At 41.2% G+C, this 27,571-nt stretch overlaps 1 protein-coding gene across 2 annotated transcripts in view; it reads right to left on the minus strand.

Moving 5' to 3' along the window:
* Positions 1 to 210: 210 nt before the first annotated feature.
* Positions 211 to 27,571, minus strand: part of LOC115193889 (synapse differentiation-inducing gene protein 1) — a 48,869-nt gene continuing 21,508 nt past the window's right edge. Inside the window, exon 4 of one of the 2 annotated variants that reach the window (XM_029753018.1) lies at positions 211 to 1,151. In XM_029753018.1, the coding sequence (XP_029608878.1) occupies positions 993 to 1,151 (159 nt within the window). In that variant the 3' untranslated portion in view covers positions 211 to 992. The remainder of the gene's footprint in view (positions 1,152 to 27,571) is intronic. The other variant, XM_029753019.1, reaches the window with a different exon arrangement.

Consider the following 27,571-nt stretch of genomic DNA (forward strand, 5'->3'; position numbering starts at 1 on the left):
TAACTTCAACATGCTCAAAGGGATATTCAATGTCTGCAGCCCCCCCCCCCCACAGATAATTTGAAGTGTGGTGTACAGAGATGAGGTAGTCATTCAAAAATCATGCTAAACACTATTATTGCACACAGAGTCCATTAAAATTATTTTTGGAGCACATTTTTACTCCTTAACTTATTTAGGCTTGCCATAACAAAAGGGGTAGAATGCTTATTGACTGAAGACATTTCAGCTTTTAATTTTTTTATGAATTTGTTAACATTTCTAAAAAACATAATTCCACTTTGACATTATGGGTTATTTTGTGTAGTCCAGTGATTATAAAAACCTCAATTTAATCCATTTTAAATTCAGGCTGTAATCAAGCGGTGTGAATACTTTCTGTAGGCACTGTATATAAACCATCACATTACTTTATAGGACTTGTGGTATTCAACCGAGAAACGATCCAGTTGAGCTGCACTATGTGACATCCACGGACCAATTCAATGTGACGTAGAATAAATGTATACAGGTTGAATGTATGGATGAGTGACATCTTTAGCAGCCAAATGTGACTGATAGTGTGGTAAATGTAGCTGGACATCCACAACTCACCGTTAACTGAGCATTGAACATGCCCCGTAAACGTACAATATGCTCTCGGTACAGGTAATATTTAGTGCATGTTGGTTTGACCTCTCACAGGCTGTGTTTTGCCTTGGTAAAACTCAAATCAATTTTAAACATCTAAAAAATAAAATCAGTCGTGTATGGAACGACTAACAGTCTCCGGTTTTTCTTGGTCAAAATGAGAGAATAACTTGACCGTTACAATACCATTATCCATATCATGAACCTCATGTTATAGCTCATGAATTGTGTCAACCATATGGCCAGGTTCTGTCCATCCTGATAGTCCCATAGTTATCATGCCCATATTCCATTGTTCAATTGCCCCCAAGTGAACCATACCCCCAGCGCAGTCAGTACAGTGCAGTGGGGGCAGGGCAAGGCTACAAGTGGTGGTTCTTGGAGAGGTATGCGATGAGCGCTACAGCCACGCCCACATAGATGCCTGTGCCGATGGTGATTGACAGCACAGCCAGGAAGAGGGCACGTCTGGAGCTGGAGCTGGCCAAGTGTAAGTCCCCCTTAGACACCGCCTTGTTCGTCTGAGAGAGAGAGAGAAAGAGAGAGAGAGAGAGAGACCAAGGGCAAAGGGGAGAGAGAGACAAAATTACCCAATTAATAGGAGGAAATTAAACAGTAAATTGGCCCTTTACAGTGAAATGTTGTGGAGGCGCTCAGCAAAACATGGCAACCCACAGCGGATAAGTAATGAAATCCTTTGTGACTCAACTCTCCAACTGGGCCTGTATCCTTCTGAAGTCCACGAGACATTAAAGACTAAAGAGGGATATTCTGATTAATATAGCTCAATACCCTAGAAGTATTCCTTATTATGTCATCTACATACCGCCCCTGACCTCCCCTATTACCTTGCTGAGGACCATTCTTGGTTTGTTAGCAAGCAGTTATTTTATCTTCAGCATTATGGGTAGCAATCAAAAGGCCGCCTGTAGACAGGCCCCCTCTAACATTGTTAATTGTGCAAGATTGAATTCCAAAACATTTATTAAATGAACCCAATCCTCATTTAAAGATTCCAGACAAAGTTCATCACGAGGTGGGTAGCGGCTGAAAGCTGATAACCCTACTGGTGCTTGACCCAAGGTTGAAAAAAAACTGTTCTTTGGGTAAATGGAGGGTGAAGACAGGAGATTAAGGGATTGTGATGTTTTTATCTTGTTATTTTCTATGTTCAGACAGGAGCATAACATGGACTCATGTGAGGGCTCCCTGGCGCAAAAAACTATTTCACATTTGAATGTAGAGTGAACACAATGTAACAGCGAAATAACTGATGCAGAGGGAGGAAGGGCGTCAGAGGAGATGGAGTCCTGCGGGCTATTGAAAGCTCCATTATGATTTTTTTTTCTTTTAAAATGACTGGAATTTGATGCCATGTTTTTTTCCCCTGTGTGAATGTGGCCAATGACAGGGTAGCTGAAATATTAATGCATGTAGCCGACCCCAGAGTCCCACGGGAGCCCTGCTGAGACGTCAACTTTACACCATCACTCAGACACAGTACATCAGCGATAGAGAGGACAAAGAAAGAGTGAGAGTAAGGAAAGGGTAGTCGTAACAAGGAATGACTAGAGCGGTGCTGTGGTAGTCAATTAAACCATAGTACTTACAGCATACAAGAGGTACTCATGGTCTGCCAGTCTTAGCTCACGTTCTTCTCAAGGTAGCTACGAATGTGTTTTCATTTAGAGGAACCTATGATTACTTAATACGCAAATTGCAATTGTGAAGGTTATGCCTCACGGCCATTCAGTACTCCTGCAGGCCACACATAATAGAGTTGTAACCGTATGACCAAGAATGGCGCTGCAGGGGATGGCTGCCATTTTACGGGCTCCTGTGTTTCCTCGCATTGTTTGTAACTTATTTTGTACGTAATGTTGCTGCTACGGTCTCTTATGACCGAAAAGAGATTCTGGATATCAGAACAGTGATTACTCACCTCAAACTGGGCAAAGATTATTTTCTTTAATGAGTCCGACGCGAAGGATATACTGTTTCTCCAGAGACCAGGCCCAAATCCCCATCATTCACGTGAAGAAAAGGTGGAGAAACAGGAGGCGGAGATCGGGGTGCCTTGTGAAAATTCGGCAGCGAGTGGGTAACCCGCCTCTACCATCCGTTCTATTGGCCAACGTGTAATCACTGGAGAATAAAATGGATGAGGACCGTTCGAGACTATCCTACCAATGGGACATTAACCTCTCTGGCGCATGTGGGACGAATTCGTCCCACCTACGTAACAGCCACTTCAATCCAGTGGCGCGATTTTTGAATCATTTGAAATACTATTACTTCAATTTCTCAAACATATGACTATTTTACAGCTATATAAAGACAAGAATCTCGTTAATCTAACCACACTGTCCGATTTCAAAAAGGCTTTACAACGAAAGCAAAACATTAGATTATGTCAGGAGAGTGCCCAGCCAGAAATAATCAGACACCCATTTTTCAAGCTAGCATATCATGTCACATAAACCCAAACCACAGCTAAATGCAGCACTAACCTTTGATGATCTTCATCAGATGACACACCTAGGACATTATGTTATACAATACATGCATGTCTGTTCAATCAAGTTCATATTTATATCAAAAAACAGCTTTTTACATTAGCATGTGACGTTCAGAAAAAGCATAACCCCCGCAAACTTCCGGGGAATTTACTAACAGTTTGCTAAATTACTCACGATAAACGTTCACAAAAAGCATAACAATTATTTTAAGAATTATAGATACATTACTCCTCTATGCACTCGATATGTCCGATTTTAAAATAGCTTTTCGGATGAAGCACATTTTGCAATATTCTAAGTACATAGCCCAGCCATCACGGGCTAGCTATTTAGACACCCGGCAAGATTAGCCTTCACCAAAATCACATTTCCTATAAGAAATGTTTTATTACCTTTCTTGTTCTTCGTCAGAATGCACTCCCAGGACTTCTACTTCAATAACAAATGTAGGTTTGGTCCCAAATAATCCATCGTTATGTTCCAACAGCGGCGTTTTGTTCTTGCGTTCTAGACACTATCAGAATACTAAATCACGGTCACGAGCATGGCGCATGGCGTGACAAAAAAATTCTAAATATTCCATTACCGTACTTCGAAGCATGTCAACCGCTGTTTAAAACCAATTTTTATGCCATTTATCTCGTAGAAAAGCGATAATATTCCGACCGGGAATATGCAATGAGCCTAAACAGCCGAATTAAATTTATCCACGGGGGCGAATCGTGCACGCGCCTCATTCAATGACCCTCTGATCGGCCACTTGGCAAAGGCGATAATCTGTTTCAGCCAGAGGCCGCCTCGTCATCGTTCAGGTTTTTCCCCGGGTTCTGAGAGCCTATTGGAGTCCTAGGAATTGTCACGTTACAGCTAAGATCCTTACTCTTCAATAAACAGATGCAAGACGCACGACTCCTTGTCAGACAGGCCACTTCCTGCATGAAACCTTGTCAGGTTTTTGCCTGCCATAGGAGTTCTGTTATACTCACAGACACCATTCAAACAGTTTTAGAAACTTTAGGGTGTTTTCTATCCAAACCTGAACAATAATATGCATATTCTAGCTTCTGAGTTGGTGTAGGAGGCAGTTAAAAATGGGCACATATTTTTTCCAAAATTCTCAATGCTGCCCCCTAGCCCCAACAGGTTAACAACTGTAATATCTTATGTATCACGAGTACAGTGGCTTGCGAAAATATTCATCCCCCTTGGCATTTTTCCTATTTTGTTGCCTTACACCCTGGAATTAAAATAGATTTTTGGGTGGTTTGTATCATTTGATTTACACAACATGTCTACCACTTTGAAGATGCATTTTTTTTATTGTGAAACAAACAAGAAATAAGAAAAAAAAACAGAAAACTTGAGTGTGCATAACTACTCAGCCCCCCAAAGTCAACACTTTGTAGAGCCACCTTTTGCAGCAATTACAGCTGCAAGTCTCTTGGGGTATGTCTCTATAAGCTTGGCACAATTAGCCACTGGGATTTTTGCCCATTCTTCAAGGCAAAACTGCTCCAGCTCCTTCAAGTTGGATGGGTTCTGCTGGTGTACAGCAATCTTTAAGTCATACCACAGATTCTCAATTGGATTGAGGTCTGGGCTTTGACTAAACCATTTCAAGACATTTAAACGTTTCCCCTTAAACCACTCACATGTTGCTTTAGCAGTAAGCTTAGGGTCATTGTCCTGCTGGAAGGTGAACCTCCGTCCCAGTCTCAAATCTCTGGAAGACAAACAGGTTTCCCTCAAGAATTTCCCTGTATTTAGCGCCATCCATCATTCCTTCAATTCTGACCAGTTTCCCAGACCCTGCCGATGAAAAACATCCCCACAGCATGATGCTGTCACCACCATGCTTCACTGTGGGGATGCTGTTCTCGGGGTGATAAGAGGTGTTGGGTTTGCACCAGACAGAGTTTTCCTTGATGGACAAAAAGCTCAATTTTAGTCTCATCTGACCAGTGTACCTTCTTCCATATGTTTGGGGAGTCTCCCACATGCCTTTTGGCAAACACCAAACGTGTTTGCTTATTTCTTTCTTTACGCAAATGGCTTTTTTTCTGGCCACTCTTCAAAGCCCAGTTCTGTGGAGTATACAGCTTAAAGTGGTCCTTTGAACAGATACTCCAATCTCTGCTGTGGAGCTATGCAGCTCCTTCAGGGTTATCTTTGGTCACTTTGATGCCTCTCTGATTAATGCCATCCTTGCCTTGTCTGTGAGTTTTGGTGGGCGGCCATCTCTTGGCAGGTTTGTTGTGGTGCCATATACTTTACATTTTTTAATAATGGATTTAATGGTGCTTTGTGGGATGTTCAAAGTTTCAGATATTTTTTTATAACCCAAGCCTGATCTGTACTTCTCCACAAATGTATCCCTGACCTGTTTGGAGAGCTCCTTGGTCTTCATGGTGTCGCTTGCTTTGTGGTTCCCCTTGCTTAGTGGTGTTGCAGACTCTGGGGCCTTTCAGAACAGGTGTATATATACTGAGATCATGTGACACCCAGGTGGACTTTATTTAACAAATTATGTGACTTCTGAAGGTAATTGGTTGCACCAGATCTTATTTAAGGGCTTCATAGCAAAGGGGGTGAATACATATGCACGCACCACTTTTCCATATTTTTTAGATTTTTTGAAACAAGTAATTTTTTTTGATTTCACTTCACCAATTTGGACTATTTTGTGTATGTCCATTACATGAAATCCAAATAAAAATCAATTTTAAATTACAGATTGTAATGCAACTAAATAGGAAAAACGCCAAGAGGGATGATTACTTTTGAATGAAGACACAGATAATATACAGTTGGCTGGGGTTTTCCGTGCATCGGCAGGATAGAACAGCTATGTATGGTAAGATGAGGGGTGGTGGTATGTGTCCATTTGTCAATAACAGCTGGTGCACAATGTCTAATATTAAGGAAGTCTCGTGGTATTGCTAGCCTGAGGTAGAGTACCTCATGATAAGCTGTATCTATCTACCAAGAGAGTTTTCATCGATATATTTTGTGTGGCCATCTATTTACCAGCACTAACCAATGCTGGCACTAAGACCGCACTCAATGATCTGTATAAGGCCATAAGTAAAGAAGAAAATGCTCATCCAGAAGCGGGGCTCCTAGTGGCCGGGGACTTTAATGCAGGCAAACGTAAATCCATTTTACCTCATTTCTACCAGCATGTCACATGTGCAACCAGAGAGAAAAAAAACTGTTGACCACCTTTACTCCAAACACAGAGACGCATATAAAGCTCTCCCTCGCCCTCCATTTGGCAAATCTGACCATAATTCTATCCTCCTTATTCCTGCTTACAAGCAAAAACTAAAGCTGGAAGTACCAGTGACCGTACGTACATATCCCAACCAGAAGCCATGGATTACAGGCAACATCCGTACTGAGCTAAAGGCTAGAGCTGCCGCTTTCAAAGAGCGGGACACTAATCTGGACGCTTATAAGAAATCCCGCTATGCCCTCAGACGAACCATCAAAACAGGCCAAGCGTCAATACAGGACAAAGAATGAATCCTACCACATCGGCTCTGATGCTCATCGGATGTGGAAGGGCTTGCAAACTATTACGGACTACAAAGGGAAACCCAGTCACGAGCTGCACTGATGACGCAATTTCAAATCGCACTCCACACTGCCCTTCTCCACCTGGACAAAATGAATGAATGAATGAATGGTGGTTAATTGACTACAGCTCAGCGTTCATTTACCATAGTGCCCACAAAGCTCATCCCTAAGTTAAGGACCCTGGGACTAAACACCTCCCTCTGCAACTGCATCCTGGACTTCCTGACGGGCCGCCCCCAGGTGGTAACGATAGGCAACAACACATCTGCCATGCTGATCCGCAAAATGGGGGGCTCTCAGGGGTGCGTGCTTAGGCCCTTCTTGTATTCCTTGTTTACCCACGACTGCGTGGCCAACCACGACTCCAGCACCATCATTAAGTTCGCTGACGACACAACAGTGGTAGGCTTGATCACCGACAATGATGAGACAGCCTATAGGGAGGAGGTCAGAGACCTGGCAGTGTGGTGCCAGGACAACAATCTCTCTCTCAATGTGAGCAAGACAAAGGAGCTGATCGTGGACTACAGGAAAAAAAAAGGGCCAAACAACCCCCATTCACGTTGACGAGGCTGTAGTGGAGCGGGTCGAGAATTTCAAGTTCCTTGGTGTCCACATCACAAACAAACTAACATGGTCCAAACACACCAAGAGAGTCGTGAAGAGGGCAAGACAACACCTTTTCCTCCTCAGGAGACTGAAAAGATTTGGCATGGGTCCCCATATCCTCAAAAAGTTCTAAAGCTGCAACATCAAGAGCATCCTGACCGGTTGCATCACCGCCTGGTATGGCAACTTCTCGGCATCTGACCGTAAGGCACTACAGAGGGTAGTGCGTACAACCTAGTACATCACTGGGGCCAAGCTTCCTGCCATCCAGGACCTATAAACTAGGCGGTGTCAGAGGAAGGCCCCAAAAAATTGTCAAAGACTCCACTCACTCAAGTCATAGACTGTTCTCTATGCTACCACAAGGCAAGCAGTACCGGAGCGCCAAAAGGCTCCTTAAAAACTTATTTGGGATCGGTGTCCCTTCCACGGGACGGTTGAGCTAACGTAAGCTAATGCGATTAGCATGAGATTGTAAGTAACAAGAACTTTTCCCAGGACATAGACATATCGGATATTGGCAGAAAGCTTAAATTCTTGTTAATCCAACCACACTGTCCAATTTACAGTAGCTATTACAGTGCAATAATACCATGCTATTGTTTGAGAGTGCACAATTTTGAACATGAAAAGTTATTAATAAACAAATTAGGCACATTTGGGCTGTCTTGATACACATTTTTTAACAGAAATGTAATGGTTCATTGGATAAGTCTAAAACTTTGCACATACACCGTTGCCATCTAGTGGTCAAAATCTAAATTGCACCTGGGCTGGAATAATACATTATGGCCTTTCTCTTGCATTTCAAAGATTGTACAAAAAAAAAGTACAGTTGGTTTTTTCTTTGTATCATATTTTATCAGATCTATTGTGTTATATTCTACTACATTCCTTTCACATTTCCACAAACTTCAAAGTGTTTCCCTTCAAATGGTACCAAGAATATGCATATCCTTGCTTCAGGGCCTGAGCTACATGCATTTAGATCTGGGTATGTCATTTTAGGGGAAAATTGAAAAAAAGGGGCTAATCCTTAAGAGGTAACAGATTCTACCCCAAAGCCATAAGACTGCTGAACAATTAATCAAAGGCCACCCTGACTATTTACATTGACAACCCCCCCTTTTTGTTTTTACACTGCTGCAACTCACTGCATAGTCACTTTACCCCTACCTACATGTACAAATTACCTCGATTAACCTGTACCCCTGCACATTGACTCGGTACCGGTACCCCCTGTATATAGCCTCGGTATTGTTTATTTTATTGTGTTACTTTTTATTTTATTTAGTAAATATTTTCTTAACTCTATTTCTTGAATTGCATTGTTGGCTAAGGGCTTGTAAGTAAGCATTTCATGGTAAGGCGCATGTATTCGGCGCATGTGACAAATACAATTTGATTTGATTTGATTTAAGGCTGTGTTTTTCAGGTCAGCCCAATTCTGATATTTTTTCACTAATTGGTACCATATCATATCAGCTCTTTTGTCAATAATTGGTAAAAAGATCAGAATTGGGCTGCCTGTGTAACAGCCTATGCTGTTCAAGGTCACAGAGTTGGGGCTAATTGAAAATTGTGAACACCAGGCTGGCAGCGGAGATGTCATTCGGTGGAACCGGTCCGTCCTGTCATGACAATTTCATTTTCACACCAAACAGTGCCAAAGAACGGAGGTGTTGGAATAATTGACACATGGTTCAATTCAAATGTGTTACCAGTGTGTGAAAAGACCATAACCAATCATGTGGAATCACAGGGAGGGATAACACCACCTCTGTGTTAGGATCTGTGTAACTGGTGACCCAAGTTGTGGGATCGTTCATAAATTCTTGGCTTTTTATGTTCAACAGTACCAGGATTCTTCTCTATCATATAAAGTAGATTACATTTACATTTTAGTCATTTAGCAGACGCTCTTATCCAGAGCGACTTACAGTAGTGAATGCATACTTTTCATACAATTTCATACATTTTGTATATATTTTTCCTGTGCTGGCCCCCCGTGGGAATCGAACCCACAACCCTGGTGTTGCAAACACCATGCTCTACCAACTGAGCTACAGGGAAGGCTGATAGGTTAAACCTAATAGGTTAAGTGAACATGCATTTTCTCTCATACAGTTCTCATGATGCCTAGAATGATTAAATATGCACATGCCATGCCAAAACATAAATATTGTCAAGAGGACAAATGTTTACCATTACAATGATCAATACAATAACAGTTTTAATGTAGTCTGGAGGAGAGAAACAGCTGTCATTCTGTAATACAGAAAAATCGAATTCAGTCAATGTGATCGAATATCTTTCCACTGACACATGATCGTGGAGTGCCATTGTTAATAAAGCAAACACGTCCACAGTGTGTGCCGATACCACCTTAGTCTACATAAGGTTCCTCTGAACACTTTCCCCTGTGGCCCTGCAATGCAAACTCAAGTCAAATAGATGTATGTAATGGTTTCTGTCAGGACATACATTTCAGTCCTTGAGCACAGGCAGTTCTGTGATCTATTTATAATACTGGCGTATGTCTAGGCCTGAGGAACAGAGAATTCAGTTTTTGGATTCAGCCCTGGCTGCAGCCTCAGTTAGAAGCTTTCATGGAAGGCTATTATCTTGTTTTTCATTTGACTCACCGTGGAGAAAATGTGCTCGAATCAATGAGGACATTACCTAATGACTTACTATGTCAACAAGACTAACCCTAGCTCTGAAGAACTTAATGGTACTCCAAACTGTATTGAAGATGTGATTCCACCCTCTTGCCTACACCCCTCAATGACAAACATACTAAAGACGCACTTACAAGAGAGAAGAAGAAGACTAATAATATATTACGCAATAATCCCTTCATTTTCGGATCGACTAAAAATCATCCTACTTGAAAATTGGTAATATAAACTTAAACCTAGTACTCATTAGAGAGAAGGATATATACAAAACAAGGTAATCATCTTTAAAAAAGGAAGCATAATTATTTCTCCAACCAAAAAGCTTAATTCCTGGAATCCAAGGTAATCAAGGTAATTCAAACAATTCATTTCAGTTTTTGCTGCTGCTTCGCATTGAGGTCAAATATACTTTCTTACGTATATAATAGATTACATTTACTGTGTTTGGGTGGACAACCCACCCCTAACACACACACAAATCCGCACACAGTCTCTGTCCAACTGTCCATCTCCAAACAATGCTACCATGAGGACCAAAGGCTGATTATCATCCCCTGCGTGGGGATCCCTGATCCATGGTTAATCTGGGCTTGATGGTATTATTTCATTTGAAGAGATCAAACTCCCACCCACTGCCTCCAACATACAGAGCCATGGAACTCCCATCTCCAATTACTCAAGCAAACAGCAAAATTACCTTTAAAAAAAGACGAAACAACATTTTATGGAACGGCTGGGACTGTGGGGACACACAAACACACGTTTTAGTTGTATTATTTGTACCATCATTTTTGTATATCGTTGTATTTTACATCTGTGTGACTTTCCTTGTCTATCACTGTATCAGAGTTTTGTTACTTGTCATGTTTCGTTTTTTTTTTGTGGTCCCCAGGAAGAATAGCTGCTGCTTCGGCAAAAGCTAATGGGGATTCTAATAAACCAATAAACCAAAAAATAAACCAAACCGAAAAACAACATAGTTATAGTGGAAGTCTGAGAAAGATTTCACTACGTCACCGGAGCACGACGTATGTTTGTTGTTGTTGAACGCTGTCGAACGCAGAAAACTGAACTAAAGAACTCAAATCTGAAGCTTTTTTTATTGCTCTAGTCTCTGTGTTTGATGTAACACACATTTACGCAGGTGGGAGGGGGAGTCGGGCAGGACACAAACAATGACCTTCACTATCTCCAAGTTGTGAGTACACACGCACAGTATAATCATTCACAGAGTTATGTGAAGGTAATATAGGCCTTTGCTAACATGACAATGAACCATAATAGATCTGTGTTATGTCTATCACATTACATACAGTGTACGAAACAAAATATGAGTCATTTCTGCATACTTGGAAAGGTCAGCAGGACACGGTTGTTTAGGCTGCCAGCAGAATTGTAAATGAGGACAATGAAACATGCAGGTGGGCATGAAAATAACTGTTGATGAATGTGTACAAAACATTAGGAACACCTTCCTAATATTTTGCCCTCAAAACAGCCTCAATTTCTTGGGGCATGGACTCTGCAAGGTGTCAAAAGCACTCCACAGGAATGCTGGCCACTGTTGACTCCACTGCTCCCCACAGTTGTGTCAAGTTGGCTGGATGTCCTTTGGGTGGTGGACCATTCTTGACACACACAGGAAACTGTTGAGTGTGAAAAACCCAGCAGTGTTGCAGTTCTTGACACACTCAAACTGGTGCGCCTGGCATTTACTACCATACCCCATTCAAAAAGATACTTGTTTTTTATTTAACCTTTATTTAACTAGGCAAGTCAGTTAAGAACAAATTCTTATTTACAGTGACGGCCGACCCCGGCCAAACCCGGACGACGCTGGGAGAATTGTGCGCCGGGCCTGTGTGACTCCCAATCACAGCCGGATGTGATACAGCCTAGATTCGAACCAGGGACTGTAGTGACGCCTCTTGCACTGAGGCGCAGTGCCTTAGACCGCTGCGCCACTTGGGAACCCTTAAATCTTTTGTCTTGCCTATTCAGCCTCTGAATGGTAAACACAATCCACGTCTCAATTGTCTCAAGGCTTAAAAATCCTTCTTTAACCTGTCTCCTCCCCTTCATCGACACTGACTGTCGTGGATTTAACAAGTGGCAAGTGACATCAAAAAGGATTCAGAATGGCTTCGATGTTATTGTTTAAAGGATAAGAGGAGGATAACATACTGAGATCAAGATTTATTAGTAACTCATGAGCCATTCATTAACACAGACTGTTTGTTTCAGATGACTGACAAATGTAACAAAATGCCACATTGCTCCCAGTCTGTGTCTCATTATTCTAACTATCCTCTGTTTTAACTAGAGGATGCCACATAGGGTGTTGTTGAGGCTTACAGACACTACCATTTTCCACCCAGCCCTCCCCAGCAGTTAATGAGCATACTAAGTATGTAATTATGATTAACAACCCTATTGTTCTGCACAGGCGAGAAACAGTTCTTTGCAATTACTGGTTCAATTTAAGTTGGCTTAATTAATTACAATCAAATCAAAACCAAAACGAATTAACCACGGAGCAACCGTAGTTCCTCAGATGCAGTAAGGAGAAAGAGAAAACAACAATTTTCAGAATGAAAAACGTGTTTTACAAACACATTAGACAATTATCTTCTACCCTTGAGATCCGAGGTTGTTGCCTGAAAATAACCTTTCACATTTCAACAAAACACTTAGTGCTCCTACTACACTATCATCCACAGGGACATAAATGTACTGTATACACTACATGAAAGTATAGATCATTGTGGATATACAGTGGCAAGAAAAAGTATGTATGTGAACCCTTTGGAAATACCATAAAATGTGATCTGAACTTCATCTAGGTCACAACAATAGACAAACACAGTCTGCTTAAACTAATAACACACAAACGATTATACGTTTTCATGTCTTTATTGAACACACCGTGTAAACATTCACAGTGCAGGATGGAAAAAGTATGTGAACCCTTGGATTTAATAACAGGTTGACCCTCCTTTGGCAGCAATAACAACCAAACGTTTTCTGTAGTTGCGGATCAGACCTGCACAACGATCAGGAGGAATTTTGGGCCATTCCTTTTTACAAAACTGTTTCAGTTCAGCAATATTCTTGGGATGTCTGGTGTGAACTGCTGTCGAGGTCATGTCACAGCATCTCAATCGGGTTGAGGTCTGGACTCTGACTGGGCCACTCCAGAAGGCGTATTTTCTTCTGTTGAAGCCATTCGGTTGTTGATTTACTTCTATGTTTTGGGTCGTTGTCCTGTTGCGTCACCCAACTTCTGTTGAGCTTCAATTGGCGGACAGATGGCCTAACATTCTCCTGCAAAATGTCTTGATAAACCTGGGAATTCATTTTTCCGTCAATGATAGCAAGCTGTCCAGGCCCTGAGGAAGCAAAGCAGCCCCAAACCATGATGCTCCCTCCACCATACTTTACAGTTGGGATGAGGTTTTGATGTTGGTGTGCTGTGCCTTTTTTTCTCCACACATAGTGTTGTGTGTTCCTTCCACACAACTGTAGTTTCATCTGTCCACAGAATATTTTGCCAGCAGTGCTGTGGAACATCCAGGTGCACTTTTGCAAACTTCAGACGTGCAGCAAGGTTTTTTTTGGACAGCAGTGGCTTCTTCCGTGGTGTCCTCCCATGAACACCATTCTTTTTTAGTGTTTTAAGTATTGTAGACTTGTCAACAGAGATGTTAGCATGTTCCAGAGATTTCTGTACGTCTTTAGCTGACACACTAGGATTCTTCTTAACCTCATTGATCCTTCTGCGCTATGCCCTTGCAGTCATCTTTGCCGGACGACCACTCCTAGGGAGAGTAGTAACAGTGCTGAACTTTCTCCATTTATAGACAATTTGTCTTAGCATGGACTGATGAACATCAAGGCTTTTAGAAATACATAAAGCTGGAAAACGTTACAAAAGTAAGTCAACAATTCTTAATCTTAGGTCTTCTGAGATCTCTTTTGTCCAAGGCATGGTTCACATCAGGCAATGCTTCTTGTGAATAGCAAACTCAATTTTTGTGAGTGTTTTTTATAGAGCAAGGCAGCTCTAACCAACATCTCCAATCTCGTCTCATTGATTGAACTCCAGGTTAGCTGACTCCTGACTCCAATTAGCATTTGGAGAAGTCATTAGCCCAGGGGTTCACATACTTTTTCCAACCTACACTGTGAATGTTTAAATGATGTATTCAATATAGACAAGACAAATACAATAAGTTGTGTGTTATTAGTTTAAGCACACTATATTTGTCTATTGTTGTGACTTAGATGAAGATCAAATCAAATTTGATGACCAATTTATGCAGAAATCCAGGTAATTCCAAAGGGTTCACATACTTTTTCTTGCCACTGTATCGACGAGTGAAACATTTTTATACATGGTAAAAACCTTTGCTTTGTGGAATAGGTCCACCATCGCTCAAGGAGGATTTTTGTTCCTAGCTTATTCCATACGAGGCCCACTCTCACACAATCGCGCCAAAATATTATGTAAAAAGCTTACCCAATTTGTGTGGGGCATGTTCTAAAAGCAGTGAATCAGATTAAACACACCGGCGTGGCAAAAACAGATTGTTGCAGTTTGGTATCGTAACATTGAGACCTCTCTTTAGGGGGTCGGGACCCATTCAGCTTTGCCCATGTGATATGACGGAGCTTGATTTAAATAAGATCTACAGTAATAATATCTTGTGACAAAAAAAAGGTCATTATTAAGTTGCACATATAATCCTGTGTTTTTCCATCTCACCATTTGTATACACCACCACCTTATTTAAAGAATAACAACTACCTGGTAAAAAGCATGCTCAGGAGAGTAGTTATAACAACGCCAATACAATCCTCCTTGACGACACCAATGAATCCACAAAAATCAGCCAACGACAGAAGAAATGGTTGAGTGTTACAGGTGATAGTAAACATGCCAGGTAAACAACCTCTCCCTCAACATTAACAGCAAAGCAAAAGGAGCCGATTGTGGACTTCAGGAGGAACCAGGCTGGACACGCCCCCATCAACAGTGCCGCTGTACACATCTCAGAGAAGATGAAATGGTCTAACCACACAGACAACGTAGTGACGGCACGACAGCGACTCTCCAACCTCAGGAGGCTGAAGAAATGTGGCCTGGCCCAGAGGGCCTGCACAGTGTTGTACAGGGGTACCACCTGCTCCAACTTCCCCCCGTTACTCCCCCCTATGGACATTTTCCCCTCACACCCTCAACGGTCACTTACCTGCTGCTCTACCTATGGACAGCCTTTCTCATGCAGCTCTTCCCCCTGCTACATATGTGTCCCCCTACGGACAGTCCACCCCCACAGACTTTTACTCTGCCCCCACCCCAACGACATTAGTCACTGTTGCATTTGTTAATATGTATATTATAACCTTTTTTATTAAAATTGTTATAGATCTTTTTCACTTGATCCCCACACCCCCTCAATGGTCAGGCTTCTCCCCTTATGGCCATTCCCCCACACCCCCTAAACAGCCTTTACTCTGCCTCCACCCCAATTGACATTTATTTATTAATCACTGCTACAGTTGTTATTGTGTATATAGTTCTATTGTTGTTTTTTATGACCATTTTCTTTATTTTACCTGGTTCTGCATGTTGGAGCTCAAAGCCTATGATGTTCACTGTACCCTGCAAATCACACCTGCAACCCTGTACATGTGACTATTAAATACTGAATCTGAATCCTAGAAGACTATTTTTGTTTATCCATGTATCTGTGGCTTTGATAATGGTAACCCTGTGGAGACACACTATACTGGTCTCAACCTAAACTAAATTAGGTGTTACTTACTTTATTCTTACTACAGCAGCTAAATGACCAGTCAGGGCGTTTAATCTCCAGCAGATCTCGTGTTTTAGCCGTTCAATCTGTTTGGACGGTGCGCTCCCAATCAATCTGTGGGCCAGTAAATGGACCCATACACTTCTGCACTTCTACATTAATGTGGATGCTACCATGATTACGGATAATCCTGAATGAATCGTGAATAATGGTTTTGAAATTTAGACACACATATTCCCCCTAAAAAAAAAAAATGGTGAGAGGTTAGCATGTCTTGGGGGTATGGTATTTGCGCGTCTAACTTTCTCACTCATCATTATTCACGATTAATTCAGGATTATCCGTAATCACGATAGCCTCCACGTTAATGTAGAAGTGTTCAGAAGCATATGCTATTGTTATTTGTCCCAATAGTTTTGGTCCCCTATAATAGGGGAACTACGTACAAAAAGTGCTATAATTTCTAAATGGTAAACCCAATATACACTACAGTTCAAAAGTTTGGGGTCACTTAGAAATGTCCTTGTTTTTGAAAGAAAAGTACATTTTTTTGTCCATTAAAACAACATCAAATTTATCATAAATACAGTGTAGACATTGTTAATGTTGTAAATGACTATTGTAGCTGGAAACTGCTGCTATTTAATGGAATATCTACATAGGCGTACAGAGGACCATTATCAGCAACCATCACTCCTGTGTTCCAATGGCATGTTGTGTTAGGTAATCCAAGTTTAATCATTTTAAAAGGCTAATTGATCATTAGAAAACCCTTTTGCAATTATGTTAGCGCAGCTGGAAACTGTTGTTATGATTAACGAAGCAATACAACTGGCCTTCTTACGACTAGTTGAGTATCTGGAGCATCAGCATTTGTGGGTTCAATTACAGGCTCAAAATGGCCAGAAACAAAGACATTTCTTCTGAAACTTGTAAGTCTATTCTTGTTCTGAGAAATGAAGGCTATTGCATGCGAGAAATTGCCAAGAAACTGAAGATCTTCTGTACAACGCTGTGTACTACTCCCTTCACAGAACAGCGCAAACTGGCTCTAACCAGAATAGAAGGAGTGGGAGGCCCCGGTGCACAACTGAGCAAGAGGACAAGTACATTAGAGTGTCTCGTTTGAGAAACAGGCGCCTCACAAGTCCTCAACTGGCAGCTTCATTAGATAGTACCCGTAAAACACCAGTCTCAACGTCAACAGTGAAGAGGCGACTCCGGGATGCTGGCCTTCTAGGCAGAGTTGCAAAGAAAAAGCCATATCTCTGTCCAGTGTCTGTGTTCTTTTGCCCATGTTAATCTTTTCTTTTTATTTTCCATTCTGAGATATGACTTTTTCTTGGATTAGCTAACACAACGTGCCATTGGAACACAGGAGTGATGGTTGCTGATAATGGGCCTCTGTATGCCTATGAGGATATTCCATTAAAAAAATCAGCTGTTTCCAGCTACAATAGTCATTTACAACATTAACAATGTCTACACTGTATTTCTGATCAATTTGATTTTACAAAAAAAGTCATTTTCTTTCAAAAACAAGGACATTTCTAAGTGACCCCAAACTTTTGAACAGTAGTGTAGGTCAAACCACACTCAAATTAAAGCTGACATTCTGCACTTTAACCTCAGTCATTGTTTGATTTCAAATCCAAACTTGTGGAGTATAGAGCCAAAAGAATACAAAATGCTTCACTGTCCCAATAATTACGGCGTCACTGTATATCCCAAAAAAGTCTGAGTAAGCTTTGTTGTACAATTAACAGTAAAATACACTGCATTTCAAAAAGTCTGCAATAATCTAATGAATTCAGGACTTGTAAAAGTATACCTAGGCTAACTAAGCTCTCCACAACCATAAGACCCACTAATCATTTTATTATTTTATCAAAAGTTTAAACTGCTTTTTGTTGTTGTTGCAATAATCACTGTCTATGAAAATGCCCTTTTTGTTACAGATTTAACCAGAACCATGCATAATGCACATTAACTAATAATAACAAACTTCCTGTAGCAGGTATTATAGGTCTCATAAACACTCTCTCAAGCACAAGCCCACCTGCTAGTGAGTAGCCAGCAAATGTTTATATTTCAAGTCTAGCTAACTTGGATCTATTTGCCAGCTAACAAGATAGAACAGTGGAATTGTTATGAACACACCTAGTGTTGCCATGTTCTCTGTTTTCCCACAATTGGGCTACTTTGAAAACTATGTCGCGGGTGAAAATGTATTGGTCACACGTGGCGGGTTTTTGGGCTATTTCTAAGTTGCAAAGCAGTCGCTATGGCATCTCTCTTAAAAACATATATACAGTGCCTTGCGAAAGTATTCGGCCCCCTTGAACTTTTCGACCTTTTGCCACATTTCAGGCTTCAAACATAAAGATATAAAACTGTAATTTTTTGTGAAGAATCAACAACAAGTGGGACACAATCATGAAGTGTAACGAAATTGATTGGATATTTCAAACTTTTTTAACAAATAAAAAACTGAAAAATTGGGCGTGCAAAATTATTCAGCCCCCTTAAGTTAATACTTTGTAGCGCCACCTTTGCTGCGATTACAGCTGTAAGTCGCTTGGGGTATGTCTCTATCAGTTTTGCACATCGAGAGACTGAAATTTTTGCCCATTCCTCCTTGCAAAACAGCTCGAGCTCAGTGAGGTTGGATGGAGAGCGTTTGTGAACAGCAGTTTTCAGTTCTTTCCACAGATTCTCGATTGGATTCAGGTCTGGACTTTGACTTGGCCATTCTAACACCTGGATATGTTTATTTGTGAACCATTCCATTGTAGATTTTGCTTTATGTTTTGGATCATTGTCTTGTTAGAAGACAAATCTCCGTCCCAGTCTCAGGTCTTTTGCAGACTCCATCAGGTTTTCTTCCAGAATGGTCCTATATTTGGCTCCATCCATCTTCCCATCAATTTTAACCATCTTCCCTGCCCCTGCTGAAGAAAAGCAGGCCCAAACCATGATGCTGCCACCACCATGTTTGACAGTGGGGATGGTGTGTTCAGGGTGATGAGCTGTGTTGCTTTTACGCCAAACATAACGTTTTGCATTGTTGCCAAAAAGTTCGATTTTGGTTTCATCTGACCAGAGCACCTTCTTCCACATGTTTGGTGTGTCTCCCAGGTGGCTAGTGGCAAACTTTAAACAACACTTTTTATGGATATCTTTAAGAAATGGCTTTCTTCTTGCCACTCTTCCATAAAGGCCAGATTTGTGCAGTTTACGACTGATTGTTGTCCTATGGACAGAGTCTCCCACCTCAGCTGTAGATCTCTGCAGTTCATCCAGAGTGATCATGGGCCTCTTGGCTGCATCTCTGATCAGTCTTCTCCTTGTATGAGCTGAAAGTTTAGAGGGACGGCCGGGTCTTCGTAGATTTGCAGTGGTCTGATACTCCTTCCATTTCAATATTATCGCTTGCACAGTGCTCCTTGGGATGTTTAAAGCTTGGGAAATCTTTTTGTATCCAAATCTGGCTTTAAACTTCTCCACAACAGTATCTCGGACCTGCCTGGTGTGTTCCTTGTTCTTCATGATGCTCTCTGCGCTTTAAACGGACCTCTGAGACTATCACAGAGCAGGTGCATTTATACGGAGACTTGATTACACACAGGTGGATTCTATTTATCATCATTAGTCATTTAGGTCAACATTGGATGATTCAGAGATCCTCACTGAACTTCTGGAGAGAGTTTGCTGCACTGAAAGTAAAGGGGCTGAATAATTTTGCACGGCCAATTTTTCAGTTTTTTATTTGTTAAAAAAGTTTGAAATATCCAATAAATTTGGTTCCACTTCATAATTTTGTCCCACTTGTTGTTGATTCTTCACAAAAAATTACAGTTTTATATCTTTATGTTTGAAGCCTGAAATGTGGCAAAAGGTCGAAAAGTTCAAGGGGGCCGAATACTTTTGCAAGGCACTGTATACCTGTGGTACCCTGTGGTACCCTGGGGGTACCACAGGGTTCAATTCTTGGGCCAACTCTTTTCTCTGTATACATAAATGATGTCGCTCTTGCTGCTGGTGAATCTCTGATCCACCTCTACGCAGACGACACCATTCTGTATACTTCTGGCCCTTCTTTGGACACTGTGTTAACAACCCTCCAGACGAGCTTCAATGCCATTCAACTCTCCTTCCGTGGTCTCCAACTGCTCCTAAACACAAGTAAAACTAAATGCATGCTCTTCAACCGATCGCTGCCTGCACCTGCCCGCCCATCCAGCATAACTTCTCTGGACGGTTCTAGCTTAGAATTTGTGGACAACTACAAATACCTAGGTGTCTGGTTAGACTGTAAACTCTCCTTCCAGACTCACATCAATCATCTCCAATCCAAAGTGAAATCTAGAATTGGCTTCCTATTTCGCAACAAAGCATCCTTCACTCATGCTGCCAAACATACCCTCGTAAAACTGACCATCCTACCAATCCTCGACTTCGGCGATGTCATTTACAAAATAGCCTCCAATACCCTACTCAACAAGCTGGATGCAGTCTATCACAGTGCCATCCGTTTTGTCACCAAAGCCCCATATACAACCCACCACTGCGACCTGTATGCTCTCGTTGGCTGGCCTTCACTTCATAATCGTCGCCAAACACATTGGCTCCAGGTCATCTACAAGACCCTGCTAGGTAAAGTCCCCCCTTATCTCCGCTCACTGGTCACCATAGCAGCACCCACCTGTAGCACGCGCTCCAGCAGGCATATCTCTCTGGTCACCCCTAAAGCCAACTCCTCCTTTGGTCGTCTCTCCTTCCAGTTCTCAGCTGCCAATGACTGGAACGAACTACAAAAATCTCTAAAACTGGAAACACTTATCTCCCTCACTAGCTTTAAGCACCAGCTGTCAGAGCAGCTCACAGATCTCTGCACCTGTACATAGCCCATCTTTAATTGAGCCCAAACTACTACCTTTTCCCCTACTGTATTTATTTATTTTATTTATTTTGCTCCTTTGCACCATATTATTTATATTTTAACTTTTAACTTTCTTCAAACTACAAATCTACCTTTCCAGTGTTTTTCTTGCCATACTTTATTTACTCTGCCACCATGGCATTTTTTTGCCTTTACCTCCATTATCTCACATCATTTGCTCACATTGTATATAGTCTTGTTTTTTTCTACTGCATCATTGATTGTATGTTGTTTTACTCCATGTGTAACTCTGTGTTTTTGTATGTTGTCGAACTGCTTTGCTTTATCTTGGCCAGGTCGCAATTGTAAATGAGAACTTGTTCTCAACTTGCCTACCTGGTTAAATAAAGGTGAAATAAATAAATAAATAAATAAATAAAATTTCACTGTGATCTGCTGCTGACTGTTAGTCAGTGAGTCAGGCTGTTGCTGAGTGAGTGAGTGAGTGAGTGAGTGAGTGAGTGAGTGGTGGAGAGGGCCGGAGGTTGCGTGCCTGTGTTGAGAGAGCACTACAGCTATTTAGTCACGTGAGTGAGAGGAGCGGGGGCAGCATGTGCAAACGTGTTGACAGCTATTTAGATTGTTATTACGGAGTCACCTATTTCCAACCCTTTTCCCGTAAAACATATTAATTAGCAAGAACTGATGCACATCATGAAATAATGGAAATAATGACTTCGGGCACACTAGAGCGCATTACATACAATCGCTCGGAGGGAGTCTAAACTGCATTCCAAAACCTCTTAAAGATCGGACCCTTTTTTTTGCTCAGTTCTTGGGTCTCTAGGCTGCCCGAGTGGAAATTTGAAATTGAATTTATAGAACTCCCTTGCGTGGTTCTTTTTTTTTGGGGGGGGGGGGGTCCTCAATGAAACTGACATTACATGTGGAGAATGATACATTTGCATCTGTTGGCCATCAAGTAGCCTATTAATGTATATTTGATACAATAAATGTTGAAATGGCGATATCACTGGAGTCATTTCAAATCAATTTGTGCCACTTTTGTAGCCTACCTGGAGCTGGAAAACCAATTTAATAAATCGCCTATAACTTCCATTTATTGTTGTTGTAGCCTTATGTTATTATGCAATTATTAATGTTATGCAATTATTAATGGACATGTTTCGTTCATTCAATTGGAAGTTATCAAACTATCGCAATTGCAGATAAGTTGTTAGAACGCATTAGATTGATGGTAACAGTCAGATTAGACTACACGTATAAAAAAAATGTGTTGTTTACCAGCATATTCAGTTCATATACATATTATTAATATTTAATTCAGTGATTGAAATTATGATCCCATCCTCAGTAGCCTATTCCAGCAGACTATTGGGAAACACAAGCACTTCTTACCTCGAAATCTATTCATGTTGGATAAATTCGTCTGTTAATTTGAACTAAGCAAGCTGCTAAATCGTTGAGTTCACATCTTGCCTACCTACATCTTGTTTAGGCTACTGTAGACTATCTGAAATGAGATGTAGGCCTATCAGGGGCTATAGGCTACCTGCCTTTATCTAAACAAACCATGGCAACGTTGAATTACAATCATAAACCCAGATTTTAGTCTGTAGTCTATGCCTATTGAAATGTCAATCTCGCAAATAGGCCATTTATAACAGTCTATAGTCTTAACATCTGACACATAATAACAGCCCAACTGCCAGAAAATAGCCACAGTTTTTTTATGTTCTTCCTCTGTTTCTTGCTCAGAGATTTTCAGATCGTCTGTCCAACTTTCATCACTCAAACTCTCCTGGACGATTTCTCTATAGTTATGCACATGTGCAAAGGGGATTTATTTACAATTATAAACCTGGATCGAGTCCTGAATGCTAATTGGTTGGAAGCCCTGGTATATCACACCATAATACTTTTTACTCTTTTAATTACGTTACAAGTTACTACGATATTCCTTCTTAATTGGCTCGATAACGTTATGGAAAAAACGATTTATTATATAAACACGTCAACTCCTCTCTTGCTGTGAAAAAAAATGGGGGTAGTTTTCAGGCCTTTTGGCCAGGTTGAGTGGTCCTTGGGCTCAATTTTAGCTAGACCTGGCAACCCTGAACACACCCTTCTGTCCGTCTCCAACTGTTTGAACAGCATGCTAGCCTGTCCACTGTTCAGGATGTTGAAATCATATGGCCTACCTTGTTTTTCAGCATGAGAACGAGTTCCCAATTCCTTACATAATAGTATTTTATGCTTATGCACATTTATACAAACCAAAATAGACAGTATAATAGTCTGTGGCTAAAATGCTGCCAGCAGTACACACGCGCAATAGAAACTGTGCATTCATTTGTTTCCAGAATCAATGCGGACATAAGAACAAGCGGACATAAGCGTTCATAAAAACTAAAAGAAAACATAAGTAAACTTGATTCTTACAATACAGGCATTTGGAATATCGCGCTAAAACATAAACTCAAATTAATTCGATTATATAGCCCAGCTCTAAAATGAAATACTAAATGGCATATTCAAACCAGGGAAATAGCCCCATAGAAATAAATGCACTTTAAAATGTTGAAAGAGTTATCCATGTTCCCCAAATAGCATCCCCAGAGATAAATGGAAGGATTTAATTCCAAACTGGCCCGTTCTCCTCCAGGTTTCCCTTGGGTTGGTGCCTAACTAGAGATGAGATCAACCCCTGCTTGAATATGTATTTCACAATTTACTCGCTCTGATAGTTCCCTCTAAGTCCCAGAAGAGATGGGAAGTAGCGTGGTGGTGGTTGCAATATGCATGATCAACGGAGCTCTCCACTCTGCCAGATGAGTCAGAGGGACATAGTCATCCTCAACTGTGTCACTGCTGGTAACAGTAATGAAACTGGAAAGAAACTGTACCCAAACACTTTTCAGCCCAGCTTGAACAAAAAAAAGGGAATCAGGCAATTGAGGGACTTGAAAATCCCCAAAACATTCCTTACCCCAGGACACTTCCAGGAAAAAGAAAAACGGGCACTGTGTCTGCAATGATCTGAGTATTTATTGATAGGACATATGCGGAGAAACTCATCCACGCCTTCATCTTCTCTCGGATCGACTACGACAAAGCACTGTTTGTAGTGATTTGGCTGGGAGACCCCCAGAGGCTCCAACCAATCCAGAACAGTGCTGTCAGTGTCCTGACCAGGACCAAGAAGTCAGACCGCATCCCCCCAATCCTGGTCCAAATCCACTGGCTACCGGTCAACTACCGGATCAACTTCAAAAGTCTCATGCTTGTATTTAAAGCCTTGAATGGATCCCACCTACATCAGCGACCTCATCTCAATCAGCGAGCCACCTGACATTCTCCGCTCCAGCCACTCCCTACTGCTTCATGTCCCCAAGACACATCTATGGGGGACCGAGCCTTCTGCTCCTTTGCCCATGGAATGGTCTTCCTGACCATCTGAGAGCCACTCCATCACTCCGAACTTTTAAAACTGGCCTTAAAACTCACTACTACAGACTATATTTCTGAGTCCTAGTCCCAATCTAAAATGCATTTAGCACCTAGCACACTATTGCCATTTTACCTGCCTTGATTCTAAATCTATTATATATAAAAACCCTCAGTAGAGCTTTGAGATAACTAATATAAAGCGCTATACAAATTAAAATGTATTATTATTATACAAAAAAGGCTTACATTTCAGCCTAATTGCCATCAATGCTGTCCGAGTCAGTCTGGGAGTTTCGCTTCGATAAAAGCCAATTCATGCTTCTCCTTTGAGTTTGAGACAGTAACAGTAAGGAGTAAGGATCCCCCTGGGCACAGACGTCAGTTCGTGTCTATTTTTGAGTTGTCAATTAACATGAAATAAAAAAAATATTTCACCATGGCATTAGATTTATGTTCAAAGTTGGGTGAACAAAAGACAAAATTCTCTTACGTTGATGACTTTTTGGAAAGCCAATCAGTTCTTCACATTGATATGTCGTCACAACAGAACAGGAGGAAGAAAAAGACAAATGAGCAAAAACTGCAGCCAATACTGTGCAGAAATCCAAGTCATTCTGACAGATTAGTTTACCTTTTAACAGGCAACTGTATAGCTACTGGGTTGTTTATCTATTAGAGAGGGTGGGGGAGGGGGTCCCCTGCAATCTCACCCATGAAATCTAGATTGGTTGTGATTAAAGCTTTTCCCCCCCTACACCATGTCGCCCCAAAGAGCTGTGTATTGATTGCTTCGTTCCTCCTCAAAAGGAGGAAATTAATTGGAGTGTTGAGCAGTACAAAAGGTAACGGGAACCAATTAAAATGGGGGCAACGGCCTTTAGTTGCTCTCGAGATGCAGAAACCAAGTGCACCACTCAAAACACAGCTCTTATTAACGTTCTACACAGAAGCTGCTTTCTGCTCTGCTTTGAGCGTGAGACTGAGGTACATCTTCACAGAGAGAGCCCATAAGCAATAACCTGATCTTGATTAAAGTGCACTCAAGGTGATTGATATTTGAAACAAACTCCTGAGGGAGGTGTTGAAAGGAAATTTATGCTATGGAACACACTCTGTATGTGTGAGCTGGAGACAACATGGATTATCTTTATATTACACAAATACAGGCTGGCGCAGAAAATTGTTGAGCATTACTGAAGCAGTTCCTTTGTCAATCTATGCACGGTTTTTCATCCAATTATCACATTACCCAATTTCCATAAATGTAAATACCAATAATGTTCTTAATTATGTTCTGGCTTCTACCTCTTGATCCAATAAACACATGTCAGTGCCGATCCATTCTGCACAAACAAGAAGTTGTGTCTATAGCATTTTTTGAAGACATGATTTCAACAGCTTTTGTGTGTGTACGTAGGTGGCTTTCTCAAGGCTGCATTTTCCTTGATTTTCATTATGTTTTGCAGACCACCTTCAATTTTCCTAAAAAGTCAACGTGGACAACTCATAGGAGGAGGATGATCAGCAGATATTTAATCCAAGAGATTCTCTGGTAATTTTGTATACTTTTTAGACAGTAGTTCTGAAAATAGCGATCACGAGCCAAAAGTGGACCCAGAAAATGACGTACTACGTCACATATGTACATTGCTCTCTCTTTCCCTCTGCTCTGTGTGCATCTTGCTAACTGGAACTCAAATGGCGAGGGACTGAAGCTCATTGGCTGAAACTCGAATTTCTGGGGGGGCTGGCCAAAGTGTGGGAAGATTTAGGGAAAATGGCGCTGCACAGCTTCCAGAAAACAGTCGCTTCGTAGCTAATTGAGGTAAGATAGAAATTCTGCTCATAGATTATGCAGATACGGGGCAGCAGGTAGCCTAGTTGGGCTAGTAACCGAAAGGTTGCTAGATCGAATCCCTGAACTGACAAGGTAAAAATCTGTCTTTCTGCCCCTGAACAAGGCAGTTAACCCACTGTTCCTAGGCTGTCATTGTCAATAACAATTTGTTCATAACTGACTTGCCTAGTTAAATAAATAAAATATGAACTACAGAATCGACACATCCAGCCCAAAGTGGGAGGTAAAAAAAAAAATAACTTGCTAGTTGCCAAAGTTCTGGAGCATGTCTAACATGCTTGTGGATGGGTTTTCAATTCACTGAGACTCAAAACATTTTCCTGTTCCTTTCAGGAACTTATAATGGTTGCTTTGAATAGCTTATCTTTGATTATACCCTAAAGCAGGGGTGTACATTTCGTTCCAGGGAAGGCCTAGTGTCTGTGGGTTTTTAGTTTTTTTCCTGTCAATTAAGACAACCAGGTGAGGAGAGTTCTTTACTAATTAGTGACCTTAATTAATCAATCAAGTACAAGTGAGGAGAAAAAGCCAGCAGACAATCCCTCCGTGGATTGAGTTCGAAACGTGCCCCAAAGCTCTTCAAAACCTACCACCATGGCGAAGTGGCTTTCTGTTTTAATTTCAGCCTGCAACATTTTGTATCCTGTGGCTACAAGGCTTTGTAGTTGGATTTTAGGAAATTGATTTTAGCGTGGGCTGTGTTGCCCATGCCAACCGAGCAGACTTTCTAAAAACCTGGAGCAAAGAGAGAGATGTAGGTGTGTGAGTCGTGACGTGCAGTCAGACCAGAGTGATTCAGTGTGGGTAGCAGGCTGCTGCCAGAGGCTTCGAGCAGCTCACAGAGATATGAGATCATTACACACACACGGAAAACAACTGTCTAACATCTTCATCAAGCCCACTCTTATCTATCAATGTCCTTTTGCTTATTTTCCTGGTTCTAAGATGCAATCAAGATGGTAAAACTATACAAAGTTACATGTTTTTATAGGGGATTTATGTTGTACATGGTCTGAAACAACAGGGACTTTTCTCTAAAGACATGTTATTTTTGTGTTATACTGTTATTAAAGCTAAGCCCTTCCTGCAAATAGCAAGGATTCAATCTCATGGTGTCCTTAGTGGTCCCCATGGTGCCATAACAAACCCATGGTTTTACATTACAGAGAAAATAAAATTGTCTAGGCGCATGCTTTGGCTGTAAACAAATTGTCCTATTTTTCCAACATTAGATGGACCGAAAAAAAGTTTAATCAGGTCCCTGATTTATTTTATATGAAAATAAAGCATCTTCCTTTTTTCTCCTAACTGCCATTGGTGACCTGTGAGCTGAGAAAAAGCAACAGCTAATGCAGAGATTTCATCCCGTTCTCTACCTACTAGGCAGCCCCCTGGGACCGTAGCTCTGCTGTCCTATATTACAAAATGTTAAATACTGAAACACACAGGAATATTGAATACTGATATTGAATACATGATGCAGCTAACTCAAAAACAGGCACACAGGCAACAGATCCACTGTC

The sequence above is a fragment of the Salmo trutta genome, chromosome 5 (genome assembly GCF_901001165.1).
Source record: "Salmo trutta chromosome 5, fSalTru1.1, whole genome shotgun sequence".
Lineage (NCBI taxonomy): Eukaryota > Metazoa > Chordata > Actinopteri > Salmoniformes > Salmonidae > Salmo > Salmo trutta.